This window comes from Porites lutea, chromosome 1 (assembly GCF_958299795.1).
Source record: "Porites lutea chromosome 1, jaPorLute2.1, whole genome shotgun sequence".
In the NCBI taxonomy this organism is placed as follows: Eukaryota; Metazoa; Cnidaria; class Anthozoa; order Scleractinia; family Poritidae; genus Porites; species Porites lutea.
This window is the reverse complement of record NC_133201.1, coordinates 7,894,225-7,915,138: the sequence shown is the minus strand read 5'-3', so window position 1 is coordinate 7,915,138 and position 20,914 is coordinate 7,894,225. Positions and strand designations below refer to the sequence as shown.

Sequence of the window (20,914 nt, the reverse complement as noted above, 5' to 3'; positions counted from 1 at the left end):
TTATGTTCATTATTTGCCTTCCCTCTACAGCTAGCTATAGAAACTTGAACCAGAAGGCAATGACATTTTACTTATTTTTTGTCTGAGATCGGGAGCGGTTCTGCCTCTTTAGCTTCAGTTTTATTTCCCACTTTTTTAGAAGATTTTAAAAACGAGTTGGAATAGTTTGAAAGGAGGCAAATTCAGTTTTTCACTTAGTATACATTTTTACTGGTGTCGCCTTTGTCAGATTGCTTTGAAAATGACTGCGTACATGACATGTTGTTAGAATACAAGCAGGAGTGTTTTGCGGTCAAATTGAAAACAAGAGTTGCGGGCTGCCTGTTTGTTGTAAGCAAAAATGTAAGAATTTTCTACAACCAGAGTGGCTGATGAATATTATTTCCATGCCCACTGAAATATTGCTATCTAGTGTGCTTTCTGTTTAATTTTACAATGAAATGGAGATTTCACCTCTATCAATTTTATGTCAATTTGTATTTCACAGCCGGTTTCACTAAAATTATTTATTTGCTTATTTATTTCATTTTATTTTTCAGGTTATTCCTAGTCACGTGCCTCTAGAAACAGAGATCAGAGAAAACTCTTGTGTTTTTACCCCTGGATATCACTACGTTGCGGGGCGCGTGCACGAGATTAACGGAAACAAATATCGAGTCGAAAAGCTAGTAGATGCAAACAGAGATTATAAGGGGCAGACCATTAGGCTGCATAGCTTCGAAAGAGAAAAATTACGAGTTATCTTTAGTGCGTGGTGTGGTAAGCATTGCATGTACATTGTGTTGTTTATGACTTGAACTATTCACGGGGATTTAGCCAGTTCGTATTCTTCAACAACAGCATTTTAAACAACAAAGAAAGAGCCTCGATCTTATTGAAACAATTTTTATTTTTTGCAAAGATCACCATTCACTCTCTCCTTTCTTTTTCAACTTTATCTTTTCTGATCAGTAAGCCCATCTGTTTAACTCGAATTAAAGTTTGATGCATTAGGGCCTGTTTATATAAGGGGGAGGGGGGGGGGGGAACTGCATGAGGTAAGTAAGGTAACCTGCCCGGCATATGAGTGATCCGCCACTTGTTACCTCACCCATCTGGGGTCCCCCCTCCATGTAAACAGGCCCTTTGTTTGTTTTGTACGGATTGGCACTCAGTAGCATAGAATCCTTCAATTTCATTGCTTGGCCAAAACTATTCTGGACTCTTTCCAAATTGAGTTTCGAAGTCTGAATTGTCCAGTCAATATAAAACAAAATCAACTTCCACAGAGTATTTGTAAAATTACAGTTTGAAAATTACTCAGCTTAATACTGTATAAATTGAGTGAAGGTGTGAAGCTTCTTCAGCATCAAAGATGATTGAACCCTTCCATAACATACATCGATTACGGAGGTGACCAGAAAATCCAAGGGACAATTTCAAAACTTCTATACAGTCAAGATGTGAAAGAGGTCACAACTAAAAATATTCATCTTGACAAACTTCTAAAAATCAGAAGACACGTCACCACGCCACATTCATTAAATTCAGGTTTAAACGTGAAGGTCGGAACAACCCACCTGTTTCGATTCCCATAAGTCAAGTCAATTTGTATTTAACTCTCATAGTTATTAATACTATTTGCAAGTCTATTTCAATGCCCTCACATATGAAAATAAAACGATTGTGAAAAAAGGAAAAGAAGTTATTTCAATTTTAGGTTCATTGTGCAGAGTTTTGGAAACCTAATTAATTTGTAGGACTAACCGAATAGGTGACCCAAATTTGTGACTGAATGAAGTTTAATCAAATAAAAACAAGAGCCTAAATGTCTGTATTGAAACTATTTAAAACAGCAAAATTAAACAACTAAAACAAGTAAGCAGAAGTAATATACCTTGTATTTTTATTGTTAAACAGTACATGACTGTACTATCATAAGCATCAATAAGAACCTGAAATATTAAAAAAAAAGACATGTGGTTTGTTTCATCCGATATAATAAGCTGTGATATTCGGGGTTTCTGTGCCACAATTTTTCTTATTTCTTTATTTGTATAGGTAATAGTATGATTTGTAGTGATATTTGGCATAAATACCATGAGTGATACTTCGAAATTCTTATACGTAATTTCACGAGCCGTTAGGCGAGTGAAATTTGAGACAATTTTGAAATATATGCAAAATATCACGTACAAATCATGCTATTATTTGTTTATACTACTACCCGCAAAAGGGTTGTAATTATCACATGTAGGTATTTCAAATTAGGCTGAAATATATGGTCGGCCATTTGTTTCAAAATTATAACACGATATACGTGCGGTATTTTACCACGTTTACTTGCAATCATTCCTGATACACGATATACGTGCGTTTTTTTGCCACGTATACTTGCGTTCTTTTCTGCTTTGTGGGTACAAACGCGCATATATATGCGCACAAAAAAGCCCATATATATGCGCGCGCCGTTACAAACACGCATGTGGTATATGGGGGTCACAGAAAGTTGTCGTATAAGAGGCACCGAATTATACCGTCAGCAAAAAACCCATTCATATACGATCGAGCTGGAAGATAACTTCGGTTTGAATCAATCATGGCTGCAATGGCCGCGTCAATTTCGAGCAAGGTTTGGTTCTTATTCATGGCCCTCACAGTAGTGGTGGTTGTCGGCTCCCCGACAACGGATTTGTTGGAATCCGTGGATTGTCTCTTAAGAGACTGTGTACGCTATTTCATGAATGCTGACCGAAACAACGATCAATTCAGTTAGAAATTAGCGTCTGACAGGCCAAGCGCGACTCATAAGCTCGTGTGATAATGTGAGACATGACCTTGAGAGGCTGCTTGAACAAATCAATTTTTCTTCTTTTCTCTCTCTCGCGCGAATTATCACCTTTTCTCCTCCACGAACACGTTCTAAGCCTCCTAGTCTCGAAGCTTTTTATTCTTTCCCTCCATTCACTCTATAAATTCCATGTTCCTTGTTTTGTATTCTCACACTTTAATAGCCTTCCACCTGCCTCTCTTTCCTTGCTTCTCCACTTTAATTGTGATTTTCTTGATTATCTAACTCTTTCTCGTTTAACTTGCATAAAATGTCCCTCAGGTATCGATTTGCTATTAGTTCTCAGTAGGTTTCTATAGGCGATTAGGCTTTTTCTCTTCATGATGCTAACCTGCACACAATTGCTACGACAATGTAATTGCCAATTTCCTGCAAATTCTCCAGTTTACTTTTATTTATTTCCTTTTCCTTCAGAAAAAGTTGAGTTCTTTGCCAGAGTCTCAAAACTGCGTTCAAAGGTTTCCTATGGTAGAATCGTCAGTGTCGACTCGAAGCTGGTATTTTTAGAAAATGCACAAGGAGGACTGCATCGGCTCTCATACAAAACCCAGGATGCTTTCTTTGTCAGCAAAAGGGAAGTTAGACCTGATGACGTGGAACCGAAAAAGACGAAACTATGGTTGCCAAACATGTATGGGTATCTTGAACCAGTGACAGCTCCGAACAAAATAATACTATCTCTTTGGATTAAGCGTAAACCAAGAATAGTTTGGTACAAAGAAAATGACGGTAAGTTATGAAAACGAAGCTATTGCTTTCAAAAGCATTGGCTCACAACTTTTACTGGCGACTGTGGTAGTTTTTACTGAGGCCGACACAAACAGGCTGACAAACAGAAAAAATCTTTCAACTGATCTAACTGACACGCTAAATCAGAATCCAAACGGGTCGATCAGAAATTAGACCAGTTCCCAGGCTAAAATTCAGCATGATATAGCAAGTCACGGAGGACAGAACACACAAAAAGGAAACATAAGAAATCAGAAAATTAATAAACATGTTTATTGGATGAGTCATGTAGTAAATCACATTTTAATTTCTATTATCGATTTGATATGCAGATAAACCAGATGTTTGCAAAAACGAAGCAGGTCTCTGTTATAACAGTCGCATCCCTTTCACAGTTGTTCGGCAAAACTGCACTATCTCCAAAATATGGGATGGGAAAAAATGTACAGGTATGTGTTGGGTTAAGTTGAATAATTGTTGAACAGGCGATACAGAATTGTTGGTTTTCACATGACGTCCCAAAAATTCAAACTAAAAAACTATCGATCCTACCGAGATTTTACTTTCACGATGCATTAGTCTAGAGCAGCTGAAAACTAATTTTCATACAAATTTTCGCTTCAAAAGGGTTCTTGGTTTTGTAATGGAGTACGCTTGAATTTCTAAGCTTTTGCGTGACGCGGCATTTACATGACGGCCAAGAGAGCTGTCATGTAGGTAAAAAAAAAAGTCTTATTTCAGGAAATTTTGGTATCTAAACAGTTCATGTATTAGAAAAAATATTACTTTAATGTTTATGAGTTTCTCGAAGAATAAATTCACGCTTTTGTAGCAAAACTCGGTAACAGATGTTTCTGTTGGTTTCCGTCCGCCGTGTTGGAGCTCATCCAGGTGAGAGCCAGCATGGCGTCTCCATACAAATCTCTATAAGCTTGGGTAAAACGTTTCTTCGGATATCTCGTATACGAAATATTCCTCTGACCTGAATTTTGGCGGGGGTCTTTGCATATGTACTTCCTTTCATCTCCCAGATTATGGACTTTATCTATTGAACGGTTATTTTCATTTTTATCTATTTTGAATGGCGTGGCACTGAAAACCAGTAGTAGGAAGCTTATAAGTAACGTACGTCAACCGGAAGTGAGGCCTTTTCTCCTTTGATATGCCTCAACGCTACCGAATGTATATCGCTACGTTTCCTTAATCTTATAGTGAAGATGTAACCGAAAATTCAATTCGGCCCAAACAACTAATCAAGAATGCAAAAAGTCCACTTCCGGTTGACATGCGTCTTTCGAAAACGTTTTTACCTAATGGCTCCCTACTACTAACGACGACTTGCGTTTAATTGGGCTGCACCTCAGCGTGAGATTCAGCGTTATCTGTTTCTTATTATGACGTTTGAAGTTGGAAACTGGTCCCAGGATTACCGGGTAAAATGGCAAAAGGACATGTATTGCAAGGTTACTAAAGTTAGTCAAAGTTAGTTATTGGCTGAAATAGAATTTGAAAAACAAAGAAGAACTCTTATATTTCCTGTTTTGGTCTGTTCTGTTTAGAAAATGCAAAGCAAAAAGAAGCGTAGTCTGCTACAAAGCCGTTTCTAGTGTCGTCATGCAACGCTCCTCCCCACCGGAGGAGGGAGGATCGTTTCGTTGTGGGGAGGAACGTTGTCTGACGACACTAAAAACGGCTGTGCAGCAGACTAAAAGAAGCGTGGACGAGTGTTAATTTCTAATAATGTCCACATCATGAGATTCCATCCACTATAGAGTAAGACTATACTCTAGGATTAAAAGGATAAATATATTGTCTACCAGTTAATTCCTTGTTGTGTTGGGTTCTTCTACAGGATTTGGATTCTGGAAAATGTTTGCTTGTAGACTCCGGAATCCAGGGCTTGAAATTCGGATTTTAACCCAAGGAAACCTGAATCCCGCTAACAGTTGGAATCCGGGATCCAATTCCACTGACAAGGAATCCCGATTCCAGTAACTGGAATCCGGAATCCAATGCATCGAATTCTAGAATGATAAGGTGATGATAAATATACCGTGTAGTGGTTGGTAAATGCCGAAAACCCCCACCGCACCCACCTCAATAGGCTTTTTTGTTGACGACTGTCGTTTCTTTTTTACTTTGTAATGCACAGACGAAGATGAATGCAAAACAGGAATGGCCGCATGTGCTTTGCAGGCGAGATGTAAGGATACCCCTGGGTTTTATAAGTGTGAATGTAAAGCTGGTCTGAAAGGTAAAAATCCCCGCACGGAAGACTGCAAGGATGTCAATGAATGTGAGAATAAAAAGAACTGCCACAAGGATGCCATCTGTGAAAACACGTTTGGGAGCTTCAGCTGTCATTGCAAGAGAGGATTTAAAGGTGACGGGCGCCACAAATGCGTTGAAATCGATCGGTGCACAGTTCTATCAAACAAGGTACAATGTAGTTTATGATCATAAGCACATAAGCCTAAAAAGTCTAATTTTCCGACCTTTATTATATCCACTCCTTTCGTAGTCCCAAAAGTACCAAACGCGCTTCCCGTGGAGGCTAGCTACCTCCTGGTATGATGCGGAAACTAGATTCTGATCCCTTGTAGACCGTTCTTACATTCTAGGAAACAATGGCATCAACTCGAGACTTGACAAAATGCATATGAGGGGTTAATAGGAAATTCTCTATCCAAGCTCGGCCTCATTCCACTATCCGCAGTCCGGAGAAGGGCGTAAATGACGTTCAAGTGATCCTTCTATTTATTTACTCCGGACCACAATTGGAAAGTTGTCATGATCAATATTCCTACTGTTAAATAATTTAATAATAGTTAATAATCGAGAGGAGAAGTCGTTCCGTCACGTTGCCATGGTAGCAAAATGTTTGGATGACAACAAACCGATAAAGTCACTTAAAAGTCTATTCGCGCCATTGAAAACTTCATTTAATTTGGCAAATCTTGGCGAAATTTTCTTTGGGACCGTATATATCTATCGACATCTAAGTTTAGAAATAGAAAGCGACAATTTTTGTGTTGTGTTCACCTACTCCATAGAGCGGGCTCATGAAATCAGGAAGTTTCATGTCGTAGTGATGTAACGACGGAAAAGAAACGTACGAACAGCGTGATACACGTGCAAAGTTGTTGTTTGTTAATATAAACATATTATTTTTTGCCGTTCTCCTTGCCGTCGCCGTCATCGTTGGTTTTTTTGTCATCCAGAAATTGTGCTACCATGGTAACGTGACGTCACACTTCTTCTCCCTATGGTATGAAATTTAAAAAATACTAGTTACATTGCAATATGCACGTTACTTTTGATGCTTAACATTTGATCTTTAATTGTTTTATTAGGTTTTAAAATATAAGAAGTATTAATTCGTGCACAAAGTTTTCTAGAATCTCTTATTGACAATTCATATTCAATTTGATTTGTTAACCGTAATTTTACTTCTATTTTTTGTTTCATTCAATTTCAAAAGGACCATTGCGAAAAGGAAAAGAATGCGATTTGCAAGAATTTTCCAGGAAAATATCAATGCGTATGCAAAAATGGTTTCCATGGAAATTTTAAGTAGTGCAAGGATCTTGACGAGTGCACTTCGAGGAAACATCAATGCAGTCCGCATGCCCATTGCATCAATACAATTGGTTCTTTTACGTGCAGATGCAAAAGTGGTTACCAGGGCGACGGTCTAAAATGCGAAGACAAACTGGAGTGCAAAGAACCGTCGGTTAGAATAAAAAATTAGATGGACGATCTGGACGATTTTCTTGCAAATGCAGATATGGTTTCTGGGGAGATGCAACAAAAAAATGTGAAGGTAAAAGAGCTTTTTCTTTGGCAAGTTTTGATAGAGTAATTTTTTCCATGAAAATCCTGATGGTGTTATTACTGGTGTTTTATACAAAATTAATAATTTTTCGCATGTTTCAGGCATAACCGGGATCTCCGTGAGGAAAAAATAACTCCCGTTTAAATGGCGAGTGGAATTTTTGACTATTATTTCTTTTTGCTGTCTTTTAAGTAACAAGAATAAGAATGATCTGAAAAATACTCGAAGCAAGCTAGTCAATTATCAGCCAGGAAGTCAGCCTAAAATCAGAAAAATCTTTCAAACTGAATTTCAGAAACTTTTTTAATAAGTTGACGATTCCCTAAACTATTGTTCCTAATAAGAACTTTACAAAATATCTTACTGGACAACATAATATGCGACCTGCCATCATAACAGGAAAACTAGACATGCCCCTTTCATAAATATTAACTTGTCAAATATCCCCATAAATATATCAATATATTTGCAGTAGTTCTTTCTTACCTCGCTCAGAAAATCTAATTCATTTAGTAGCCAAGGATGAAAAAGTCACGGCAGTAATGACTTGATCGGGATGAGTAAACATGAAAACATATCCAAGTCACAGGCTCCTCGGTAAACAAACGTAGTGAAACATGACTTTACTACAACTACAAAAGAGTAACAAGTTGCGCTTTCCCAGCAACTGCATTTATTATTCCGAGTTATCTGAACTATTTTTAGTGCTATTTTATTTCCAAACCGTTGATTAATGGCTTTAGTGTTCTAGCATTACATGTACCTTACTAACAACACTAATTGCAATTTCTGCTAACACCTGAAACACTGGAGTTTACTCCATAATAAAGCTAAGTGAGAACACGTGGAATCGTAAAAGGACGGAATGTTGTGAGCCCGCAATACGCCTTTTTAGCGAAAGGGACATTTCATTCCACAGTATACAACGTTACTTTTGGAACATCCAAGATGGCGGACGTTAACAGGTTCACTTCGTAGAGTTAGTGACGATTTTGCTACAAACCTTAGTCGTTCGTGCCGATTCATCTGCCTTCAAGCTTTGATTAATCGCTCAGTACATAAAAGTAGGCTCTACGGAATCTGAAGAGTTCTGGTCGCCAACGCTAACTTTTGAATCTTGGTCGCCAGCAAGGTAAACTTAGGCCCGGTTCAGACGCCGAACTTTTCACGAGCCGAACCTAATACATTGCATTAAGTACATGAAAAGTTCGGCGTCTGAATCAATTTGAAACAGGCCAGTCGTTCTTTTCGCCTAGTCCGGCTGGGGAATTTCGCCTTTGGAGCGACTTTGGAACGGCTTTGATTCCGACGCCGAACTTTTCACGTACCGAACCTAATGCATAAATTATTACAACGTATTTTGAAAGCAGTTTCACCGAAATGAGCATTTTTCTTCTTTTGAATTTAGTTCGGATGGAATAAAGACTGGCGTCTGAGTCAGTTCAGCCAGTCTAAATAAGTTGGGTAGGCCTTAATTTGAATTAGGTCCGGCTCATGGAAAGTTCGGCGTCTCAACCGGGCCTTAGGCGTATTGGCAACTGTATCGGGCGTAATTTCGTGCCCTGTTTAAATAATTAGTATTTAATATTTCATTATTATTATTATTTTTTTAACAGCGCAGACACCTTGTCTGAGAGCACTACCCCATTGCGATGTCCCGATTAAAGCTGAGTGCAGACATTTACCTGATAACACATTCGAGTGTGTTTGCAAACCTGGTTTCACTGGGGATGGTTTTCTTATAGAATGTGTCGGTAAATAACTAAAAAATCTAAACGTTTTCAATTTAATTAGTTAACAATACAGAAAAACACCTGCAGAGAGAACGGGGAGCATGAGGAAATATTTTCATTTGTTTCTCATTTACTATGCAGTCTTCTACTATTACCTCATTTTATCTTCTTATTCTTCTAAAACTACAATGTACCTGAAACCCAACATCTTCGTAGCACATTCGTATGTCTTATTACCTTCCATAAATTTCCTTAAAATCAGAAACCATTTACTGGACAGAGCGCTAAAAATTCAGGTAACTTGCCAAGTTTGAAAGTGGTAGGTCTAAACCTTCAGATGTACAATGGGGAAGTCGTTGCCACCCCTCTGACGTTTTTCTGAGTGTTTTTTTTTTCATAGAAGATAAAACATCTCACCTGATGTTTTCAGTAGCTGTTCATTTATCCCTTGCATGCATGTTAAGACCCGTTTAGTGATGGCCAGTAACTATGGTTACGAGATATGATTTCGTAAAAAGCTGGTTGTCAAGCCATTTTTGAGTGAATTTGCATGTTTTCTCATTTTTCAACAACAGAAGTTAATAATGTGGATAGAATAATGCAAAGTGCTTATTTATGTGTTATTTTATATGTCAAACACAAAATGCTACCACTTCCTTGCAGTTTGAACCTGATTTCTAATTCTTGGTAAAATCCAAGATGGTGGCCAAGATGGCAATTATTATTGGTGACATCACAGGCTCTCAGTTGCACTACCAGCCATAAAATATACTTCATCTTGTTGAAAAGATCACAGGCTTTCCACTGAGGGCAAAATCGTTTTGAAATACTGCAATATCAAAACCTCTAGGAAGGCATTTATCAACCCCCTCCCCCTTGTACCAAGGGGGGGGGGGGTTGAATTTACGTGTATGTCCATGGGTTGATTGAGCAGAGATATAGCTCCCCAAAGTTGTGTAAATTTACTCAGACGTTTTCATGGTGAGGGCAAGTTTGTGCCCGCATGGATTTCTGGGAAACTGCCCACCCACCCCTCCCCTAAGTCAACATTAACACTAACCTCTTACTAAGGGCAAAATGTTGGGTTAGGGGAGGGGTAGGTAGGCAATTTCCCAGAAACCTAAATTGGTCCGTTTGCCTGTACACTGAAAATTTCGTGACTTAATGAGAAGCTATATCTTTGTTAGTTTTTAACAAATCACTTTCAAACGTGGTAGTTCTAGTCATTTAAAGGTCCTTTTTATTGCGGAGTTGACAGATTTTCACTAACTAGTACATAAAGTTGAAAGTACTGTAAAAATGTCGAGACAAGAATGACCCTAAAGCTATACTTTCAACGACGTCATAACACTTTAAACCTTCCATTTTACCTTTAAGACGTGGATGAATGTCTGAACAAGGAAGATTATTGCTCAAAACATGCTGTCTGCTCCAACCTTTTGGGTTCATTTTCATGTCAATGTAAAGATGGTTTCAAGGGAAATGGATTTGAATGTGAAGGTAAACCTTCTTTTGTTTGGCAGGTAATTTTTTGTAGCTTAGTATGGCTCGGTTAGATTTTCTTTGGGTAGAGATGTAGTCTTCTTTATAAGTTATGCGAAGAAATCCATTCACAGTAAAGTTTCAAAATAGCTTATGATATTTCCCATTTATATGAAGAAACGTTTTCCCAGGAGAGAGTGTCACCCACCTAGCTGAGTCAACATTTTTATGATAAAAAAGTTGACCCAGTGCCAGAGCTAAAATCACATAACAATACTTGTGCAAACTCTGGTCATTTTGCCTTGTCAGAGTTAATCCATCTACGCTAGCTAAATTGTTTGTATCACTGTATAAGGAGAAAATGTGGGCCGGCTAAGGGAGTAACCTTATTATCGAAAAAAAAAGAAAAAAAGAAAAGTTATCTGAGGCGACCCACCTTATTCCTGTAGTTTCTATCTGAACTAACGGTAGCTCGGGTAGGCAAGTTACTATTTTATCTGTCTACCTTTTTATAGCCAAGGTCTTAGTTTGATCCTTTTGCTTCATCCCCATGAGTCACTATAAATTATAATTTGTTTCATTTAAAGATATAAATGAGTGTGACAGTAACAACAACAAATGCCCTCCAAACTCTAACTGTGTTAATACCAATGGTTCATTCACTTGCAAATGCCAGTCCGGTTTTACAGGTGAAAATCCACATAAGGAATGCTTAGGTAAGTCATTATGAAAAAACGTTTTTTTTTTAAAGGTGGAGCTAATTAACAATTAATGAATAAGGCTGAGTATCGTATGAAGAATTGTGTAGATCCATAATTCTTCATATGATACGAAAGCCTAATTAAGAATATTGTTTCATTATTCATTCAAAATAATTCCTAGTTTAAAAACGTTGCTAAAACATGCTTTCTTCCATTGATGTTAAGTTCATCATCTATAGTGCACGTTTAGGGTTGTTCAGCTCCAGAATTATGTCGCCCTTCGAGTTGTCTTCTTGCTGTTCTTGCCTTGTTTTTACCTATTATTTCGCCTAGTTCTTACTCTTGAAACGAGTGAAATGTCTGCAGTTTTTGTTTTCACAACCAAAACAACTCAACCTCATCCCCAGGTCTTCTTGGTTAATGGTCCATTAACCTGCAAGAAGGCTTCACTTTTGACGTCATCGGTTCATTGATCGCTAAATTCTTCCAAATTTGGTCATCAGTAGCTGGTCATGGTGAATTATGCGTGTTCTTTTAGCCAATCAGAATCAGGGAAATATTTTGAATGAATAATAATAGCCAGTTAATTATTACCCTGTACTGGATCCAGTTGGGTAAGTCAGAACTGGGAACTGGGAACTGGGAGCTGGATCTCAATTTTTCTACAGGTCCGTTCAGGGAAATTTGAAATCAGTTAATGAACTGCTTGAAAAACTAAAACGATTACCATCAAAGTTTCGAAGAAAAGAAAAAAAAATGTTACTCACGTGATGTCTTTAACCCGGTGGAGCTTTTTTTGCCACAACGCTTTTTCAGTCAGATGTATACATGTACGAATAGGCTAGGCATAGAGCGGAGAGCCTTGGATAAATCAGAAGAGTCAAGACTTCCAAATTAAATGTCGGTAGAAAATTAATTTGGGGTAAGAATCACGGAATTGCTTATCTTATTGGTGTTAGATGACGGGATAAATTAATCCCATTTCAGATCTAGATGAGTGTACTCTTGACAGGATATGCGACTACGGTCAAAGATGTACGAACACTCATGGATCTTACAAATGTTCTTGCGATCAGGGCTACTATCTTATCGATGTAGCGAAAAATAAATGCGAAGGTGAGCTTGTCAAAGATCTTGCCGAAAAAGGAAAACCTCCCATGTATGTTGATATTGCTGTTTCTTGCCGGATCCAAGTTATGTTCAGCGAATAAGGTCGACAACGGCGCTCTGAATACAGTTTAGTTTTCAAAAGTATAGAAGTTTAACCAAATCTTCAAACGGTTAGTTTTAGTGCAATACTTAAGTCTTAACCCTCAGACGTACACGGCGGGGGGGGAAGGGGGGGGGGGGGGGGGTGGCGATACTGGCGGGGGCGGGGTGGATGCCCCCTAAGCTTTTTTTTGAGTTTTTTATTCCCAGAGGATAAAACATCAGGACCTGGCGTTTTCAGTAGCTGTTCGTTCACCCCCCGTGCACATTTTGACACAAAATCAGTGGTGCTCAAATGTTATGGTTATGAAAAATTATGTCATAAGTAGCAGGTAGTCAAGCCATTTTTGGGTGAAAATACATGTTTTTCCACTTCTTTCAACAATAAAAGAATGATGCAAAGTGCTTATTTATGTGTTATTTCCTATAAAGCACACACACACACACAAAAATCACCATTTCTCTCGGTTTTAACCTGATTTCTAATTCTTGGTAAAATCCAAGATGGCGACCATTGTTAGTGACGTCACAGGTCTTCAGCAGCGTCACCACCCATGAAATGTACCTCATCTTGTTAAGAAGATCAAAGGCTTTCCACTGAAGGCAAAATCGTTTCGAAATACTGCAACATATCAAAAACTCCGCGGAGGGGTTCCATTCTTGCCTCCGCCTTCCTTGTACCACGGTGGGGGTATGAATTTTCGTGTACGTCCAAGGGTTAAAACACAAGCAAATTTGTGCAAATTTATTTTTTTCGTCCGGTGATATTAGCAAGAATTGAAGTACTCAGCGTTGAGCTTTTGCACCGGTCAAGCAAAGCACAGCGTTACAGCAAAAGCGTTGGGACCCACTCTGATCGTTGTCGCACTCACTAATCTTTGGTTATTTCTAGAATAGAAAAAAAAAATTGTTCTTGAGTTTTTGGCTTTGGTTCTTGTTCATATTCATTATCTAAATTTGATTTCAGATATCGATGAATGCAGCAACTTGACCATGCCCTGTGGAAGGCACAATTTCATCCGTTGTGAGAATACTGATGGTGATTACTTATGTCGATGCGATCAAGGATTTCAGTTTGACAAGGAAGAAAAACAGTGTAAAGGTAAAGGAAATTATGAATGAAAGACTTGATTCAGGGAAAATCGAAATGAAAACGTTAGAACAGAAAGTCAGTTAGTGGGTCATGACTTATTAGTTACCATGCTCATCCTTTACGTGGTTGCCGATTGTTGATCGCTTGTGTTTCTCCCCACGTTGATGTAACTAGACTCGTACAGCCGACTTAGAGTCCCCTGTGTCTCTTATGTCCCCCTGGGTCCCTTGTGTCCTTTGTGTCTCCCTGTGTCCCTTGTGTCGCCTGTGTCCCCTGTGGCCCCTATGTCCCTAGTGTCCCTTGTGTCACTTTTTCCCCTGTGTCCCCTGTGTTTTTGTGTCCTCCCGTGTCCCTTGTGTCCCCCGTGTCCCCTTGCTTGATCTTGTGTCACCCCTTTCACCTGTGACCCGTGTCCCGCATGTCCCTTATGGCCCCTCTGTCCCCTTGTGTCCCCTGTTTCCCTTATGTTGCCACTGTCCCCTGTGTCCTATGTGTTCCTTGTGTCTCCCTGTGTCCCTTGTGTCTATTTTTTTCCCCTTTTGTCCCCTGTGTCCCTTGTGTCTATCTTTGTCCCTTTTGTCCCCTGTGTCTTCTTATGTCCCGTGTCCCCTGTGTCCCTTGTGTCCCTTTGTGTCCCCTGTCTCTTGTGTCTCCCTGTGTCCCTTGTGTCGTTGGTGTCCTCTGTGTTCCTTGTGTTCCCTTGTGTCTTATGTCTCCCCTGTGTGCCCTTGTGTCACGTGTCCCTTGTGTTCCCTGTGTCCCTTATGTCCCCTGTGTCCCCTAGTGTCTCCTGTGTCCTGATATGTCCCTTGTGTTCCCTGTGTCCTCTATGTTCCTTGTGTGCCCTGTGTCCCTTGTGTCCTCTTGTGTCCCTTTGTGTTCCCTGTGTCCACCTGTGTCCCTTGTGTCCACTGCCCCTTGTGTCATCTTGTGTTCCCTGTGTCCCTTGTGTCCTCTAAGTTCCTTGTGATCCCCCTGTGACGCCTGTGTCCCCTGTCTTTCCCTGTGTCTCCTTCTGCACCTTGTGTCACCTGTGTCATTTGAGTCCCCTGTGTCCCCTGGTGTCCCCTGTGTTCCCTTGTGTCCCCTGTTTCGCCTTGTGTCCCTTGTTTTCCCTTGTGTCCCTGGTGCCCCTTGTGTCCTCCTACGTCCGTTGTGTTTCCGGTGTCCCCTGTGTCCCTTGTGTCCCCTGTGTCCCCCGTGTAAATTTAATGTAAATTTTAGTGAACTACCCCATTCTCTTAACATAAACGGTGGCAATATTGATGTAATTTTTGTTTTGAGGAGAAGGGAAGCCTTGTATGTGACTCATCTTCTAGCGTATTTAACAGAACATCCCCGTCTCTCCTGCACACATTTGTTGTTGATACACTGCTCAACCTTTTAATGCCATTCAACATAATTTTTACTCACACCAACACATCCCGCACTGAAAAATGGTTGTCTATATTTCTAAAACGTTTTTGCGTTTTATTTCATCTTATATCATTCTGTGTCGCTAAACTCCTTTATGCCTTCATCCCTCGTACATTAACAAATATTAATCAAAGCTCATTGCCTGTTGAGAATTAAATTCAAAACAAACCATTCAGATAATAACTCTCTGTGGATTCCATTCAGACATTGATGAATGCAAAACAGGCGAGTGGCCATGCGCAGAAGACGCAACGTGTAACAATCTACAAGGCAGTTTCAGATGCACATGCCCTAAAGGTTACCATGGAGATGGCGAATACATTTGTATCGGTAATAACACAACTTGATAAATGTATTTTTCCTTTTAGTTTTACATAATTCAAATTATGATATAAAAATGTACCATCTACATCTAATGTGTTACAAAAAAGCACACATAAGTGTTTTGTTCAACTCTAACTTGTTGCTTATGCTTTTTTTTTTTTCCGTTTACAGCCAACAGATCTTCTTTGAATGGCGTCACCTGGATTACCGTGGTTGCCCTGGTTGTTGCCGGCTTATTGCTTTCACCTCTTCGTATAATTTTCTAAAAAAATAAAAACCGAGAATATAATATACTTTCATCTGATCTTGTATTGTTGATTGGCAAGACAACCAAACAAGAAAAGACTGAATTTTGTGATAAATAAATCGTGTAAAAAGATTTTCCTGTATGAAAGACTTATCGGGGTTCTGACCGTTGTACGTGTATACTTGAAAAGAGAAAATATAAGCCATGAGTATGTTCTACGATTTGCAATATTCTGTTTCTCCGTGTCTTATACTGATCACTGGGAAGGCGTTTGTGAGGTTGCATGTGATGACACGGGGTTGGATGAGCTGAGTTCCTGACCACGTAATGGCCTTTAAAAGTGGAAACCAGTTCAGTCTGTAATTCAGTTCCAAACACCATCTACCCATTCTCACGTGTACGCTGAAAATGCGCTGTGACGAAATAAATATTTACCCTCAAGTACAACCATACCCTTACCGTGGAACGAAAGAGGGTGGAACACTCCTTGCCATAGATTTCTGCTATGCTCCTTTCCTTTTAGCCCAGAAAATTGAAGTCTTAAACTTACCCAAAAAATCGACATTTTCTAAAGAGGTTAGTCCATCGTTTTTGTCCACAAATCGAACCTTTTCTCATATTTTTTTTTAGCAGAAATTATATCACTAAAGATTATTTTTTCATATTCTGAAAAGCATTGGATGATTTTTCGACCAGAAAATTAAAGTTTTCAATAGCGCCAAAAATTCGGGTTAGTCCATGGATTTTGTCCAAAAATCGAACTTTATATTTTTTTTGTGTTTTTTGCAGCATTTATGTCAAAAACGATCATTTTTTAATATTCTGGATAGAAAAGAATGATTGTTAGACCAGAAAAGTGACGTTTTAGAATGTGCCGAAAAATCAACATTTCCCAAAGGGGTCCGTCTATGGTTTTTGTCCAAAAATTAAACTTTTTCTTATGTCTGTTTTTTGCCGTAATTAGGTCAAAAAAGATTATGTTTTTCTATTCTAGAGAGAAAAAAAAAAAAAAAAAAAAAATTCACCAGAAAAGTAAACTTTTAGAAAGTGCAACCAAATCGATATTTTCCACAGGTTTAGTCTATGGTTAGTCTATGGTTTTTGTCCAAAAATCAAACTTTTTCTTATGTCTGTTTTTTTGTCGTAATTATCTCAAAAAAGATTATGTTTTTACGATATTCTAGAACGAAAAAACGCCTTTCACGGCTACACAAAAAAAGTTCAAAAAGTCGAAAAATTGACATTTTTCCAAAGGGGTTAACCCATAATTTAGGTCCAAAAATAGCCATTTTTCCAACTTTTTTTTAGGCAATCTAGGCCAGGAAAGTGACTTTTACAATATTCTAGAACGAAAAAACGAATTTCTAGGCTATAAAAACAAGAAGTTCAAAAAGTCGAAAAATTGACATTTTTCCAAAGGGGTCAACCCATGGTTTTGATCAAAAACTTGCCATTTTTCCAACTTTTTTTTAGGCAATATAGACCAGGAAAATGTCTTTTACGATATTATAGAACGAAAAAACACCTTTCTAGGCTATAAAAACAAGAGGTTCAACAAGTCGAAAAATTGACATTTTCCAAAGGGGTTAACCCATGGTTTTGGTCCAAAAATGGCCATATTTCCAACTTTTTTTTTTAGGCAATATACGCCAGGAAAACGTCTTTTACGATATTCTAGAACGAAAAAACGCCATTTTAGGCTATCAGAAAAATACGTTCAAAAAGTCAAAAAATTGACATTTTTCCAACTTTTTTTTTTTAGGCAATATAAAAAAATGTCTTTTATGTCGCAAAATGTCTTTTACGATATTCTAAACGAAAAAACACCTTTCTAGGCTATAAAAACGCATATCTTTAGTGATACGTGTTCGCCCACCTGGGAAACACGTATCTCTAGTGATATGTGTTCCCCGACTTGGGAAACACATATCCCTAGTGATATGTGTTCCCCCACCTGGGAAACGCATATCCCTAGTGATATATGTCCCCCTACCTGGGAAACATGTCCCTAGCCATATGTGTTCCCCTACCTGGGAAACACATATCTCTAGGGATAGTGTTCCCCCACTTGGAAAACACATATCCCAAGTGATATGCGTTCCCCCACCTGAGAAACACATATCCCTAGTTATATGTGTTCGCCCACCTGGGAAACACGTATCCCTAGTGATATGTGTTTCCCCACTTGGGAAACACATATCCCTAGTGATATGTGTTCCCCCACCTGGGAAACACATATCCCTAGTGATAATGATAATAATAATAATAATAATAATAATAATAATAATAATAATAATAATAATAATAATTAATAATAATGAAGAAATTTTATTAACAACAATGCTAACTATTAAAATCCTATTTACAATTAATTTGCTTAAAAAAAGAAAAAAACTATTCATTCAAAAACACTATTTACAATTCCTGTCGAAATAAAAAAGCACTTAATTTAGCTCAAAAAAAAGTTTATGTAACTAAGAAAATTTTTTCGAATTAAAAACATTTCATTTCAATAATAAAAAAAACTATCAACCTCTAAAATTCAAAAGTTTCTTTCAACTGCTAAAAACAAAAAAATAGCAAAAAAATAGTAATAATAATAATGAAATAAAAAGATAGACATGAAGTAAGGAAACACATCAATAGTCCGATTTAATGGCTCCTTCAACAACTTCGACGTCGATATCAACATTCTTAATGTCACATGGTACTCTTCTTGTCCTAGAGCCTCGAAGACAAACCAATAATAATAATAATAATAATAATAATAATAATAATAATAATCTTTATTTATTAAGATAAAAACACATATCCTAAGTTAGAAAATAAACTCAAAAAACTATTTACATATCATATCTAAAAATTATTCTGTTACTAAAAACGTTCTTAAAACTGTCACCGTAGATTCTAGGGACACAGACTGACGTATTTCTAAGATTGTACCTCGTATTCTTTTCCTTAGGTAAAAACTGGAAGAACGGACATTCGGGGTCATTCGATATGTGTTCCCGTACCTTGGACACTCATATCCCTAGCCATATGTGTTCCCCCACTTGGGAAACACGTATCCCTAGTGATATGTGTTCCCTCACCTGGGAAACACATTTCCCTAGTGATATGTGTTTCCCAGATGGGGAAACACATATCCCTAGTGTTATGTGTTCCCCTACCTGGCAAACACATATCCCCAGCGATATGTGTTCCCCCACCATGGAAACACATAACCCTAGTGATATGTGTTCCCCCACCTGGGAAACACATATCCCTAGGGATATGTGTTCCCCCACCTGAGAAACACGTATCCCTAGTGATATGTGTTCCCCCACCTGGGAAACACATTTCCCTAGTGATATGTGTTTCCCAGATGGGGAAACATATATCCCTAGTGTTATGTGTTCCCCTACCTGGGAAACACATATCCCCAGCGATATGTGTTCCCCCACCTGGGAAACACATAACCCTAGTGATATGTGTTCCCCCACCTGGGAAACACATATCCCCAGCGATATGTGTTCCCCCACCTGGGAAACACATAACCCTAGTGATATGTGTTCCCCCACCTGGGAAACACATATCCCCAGCGATATGTGTTCCCCCACCTGGGAAACACATATCCCTAGGGATATGTGTTCCCCCACCTGAGAAATACATATCCCTAGTGATATGTGTTTCCCTACCTGGGAAACACATATCTCTAGTGATATGTGTTCCCCTTTCTGGGAAACACATATCCCCAGCGATATGTGTTCACCCACCTGGGAAACACATAACCCTAGTGATATGTGTTCCCCCACCTGGGAAACACATATCCCTAGGGATATGTGTTCCCCCACCTGAGAAACACATTTCCCTAGTGATATGTGTTTCCCAGATGGGGAAACACATATCCCTAGTGTTATGTGTTCCCCTACCAGAAAAACACATATCCCCAGCGATATGTGTTCCCCCACCTAAGAAACACGTATCCCTAGTCATATGTGTTTCCTAACATGGGAAACACATATCCCTAGTGATATGTGTTCCCCTACCTGGGAAACACATATCCCTAGGGATATGTGTTCCCCCACCTGGAAAACACATTTCCCTAGTGATATGTGTTTCCCAGATGGCGAAACACATATCCCTAGTGTTATGTGTTCCCCTACCTGGGGAAACACATATCCCCAGTGATATGTGTTTCCCTACCTGGGAAACACATATCTCTAGTGATATGTGTTCCCCTTTCTGGGAAACACATATCTCTAGTGATATGTGTTCCCCCACCTGGGTAACACATAACCCTAGTGATATGTGTTCACCCACCTGGGAAACACATATCCCCAGCGATATGTGTTCCCCCACCTGGGAAACACATAACCCTAGTGATATGTGTTCCCCCACCTGGGAAACACATATCCCCAGCGATATGTGTTCCCCCACCTGGGAAACACATATCCCTAGGGATATGTGTTCCCCCACCTGAGAAATACATATCCCTAGTGATATGTGTTCCCCTTTCTGGGAAACACATATCTCTAGTGATATGTGTTCCCCCACCTGGGTAACACATAACCCTAGTGATATGTGTTCCCCCACCTGGGAAACACATATCCCTAGGGATATGTGTTCCCCCACCTGGGAAACACATTTCCCTAGTGATATGTGTTTCCCAGATGGGGAAACACATATCCCTAGTGTTATGTGTTCCCCTACCTGGGAAACACATATCCCTAGCGATATGTGTTTTTCCCACCTGGGAAACACATAACCCTAGTAATATGTGTTCCCCCACCTTAGAAACACATATCCCTAGTGATATGTGTTCCCCCACCTGGGTAACACATAATCCTAGTGATATGTGTTCACCCACCTGGGAAACACATATCCCTAGGGATATGTGTTCCCCCACCTGGGAAACACATTTCCCTAGTGATATGTGTTTCCCAGATGGGAAAACACATATCCCTAGTGATATGTGTTCCCCTACCTGGGAAACACATATGCCTAGTGATATGTGTTTCCCTACCTGGGAAACACATATCTCTAGGATATGTGTTCTCCTTTCTGGGAAACACATATCCCTAGTGATATATGTTTCCCTACCTGGGAAAGACATATCCCTAGTGATATGTGTTCCCCGACATGTATTCCAAAGGGGTTAACACATGGTTTAGGTCCAAAAATGGCTTTTTTTCAACTTTTTTTTTTTAGGCAATATAAGCCAGGAAAATATCTTTTACGATATTCTAAAACAATAAAAAAGGCCTTTCTGGGCTATAAAAACAAGAAGTTCAAAAAGTTGGAAAATTGACATTTTTCCAGAAGGGTTAACCCAT

The 20,914-nt window shown here is 39.0% G+C and overlaps 1 protein-coding gene across 1 annotated transcript; it reads left to right on the top strand.

Annotated features, from left to right (window-relative positions):
- The first annotated feature begins 258 nt into the window (after positions 1-258).
- On the top strand, positions 259-15,631 carry LOC140940698 (uncharacterized). The gene is made up of 13 exons (XM_073389695.1): positions 259-342; positions 540-759; positions 3,245-3,559; positions 3,892-4,008; positions 5,712-5,942; positions 7,311-7,382; positions 9,011-9,148; positions 10,505-10,627; positions 11,197-11,325; positions 12,298-12,426; positions 13,487-13,621; positions 15,233-15,358; positions 15,524-15,631. Exons 1-13 carry the CDS (start codon positions 259-261, stop codon positions 15,616-15,618), a joined length of 1,914 nt encoding a protein of 637 aa, XP_073245796.1. The 3' UTR covers positions 15,619-15,631.
- Positions 15,632-20,914: the final 5,283 nt, after the last annotated feature.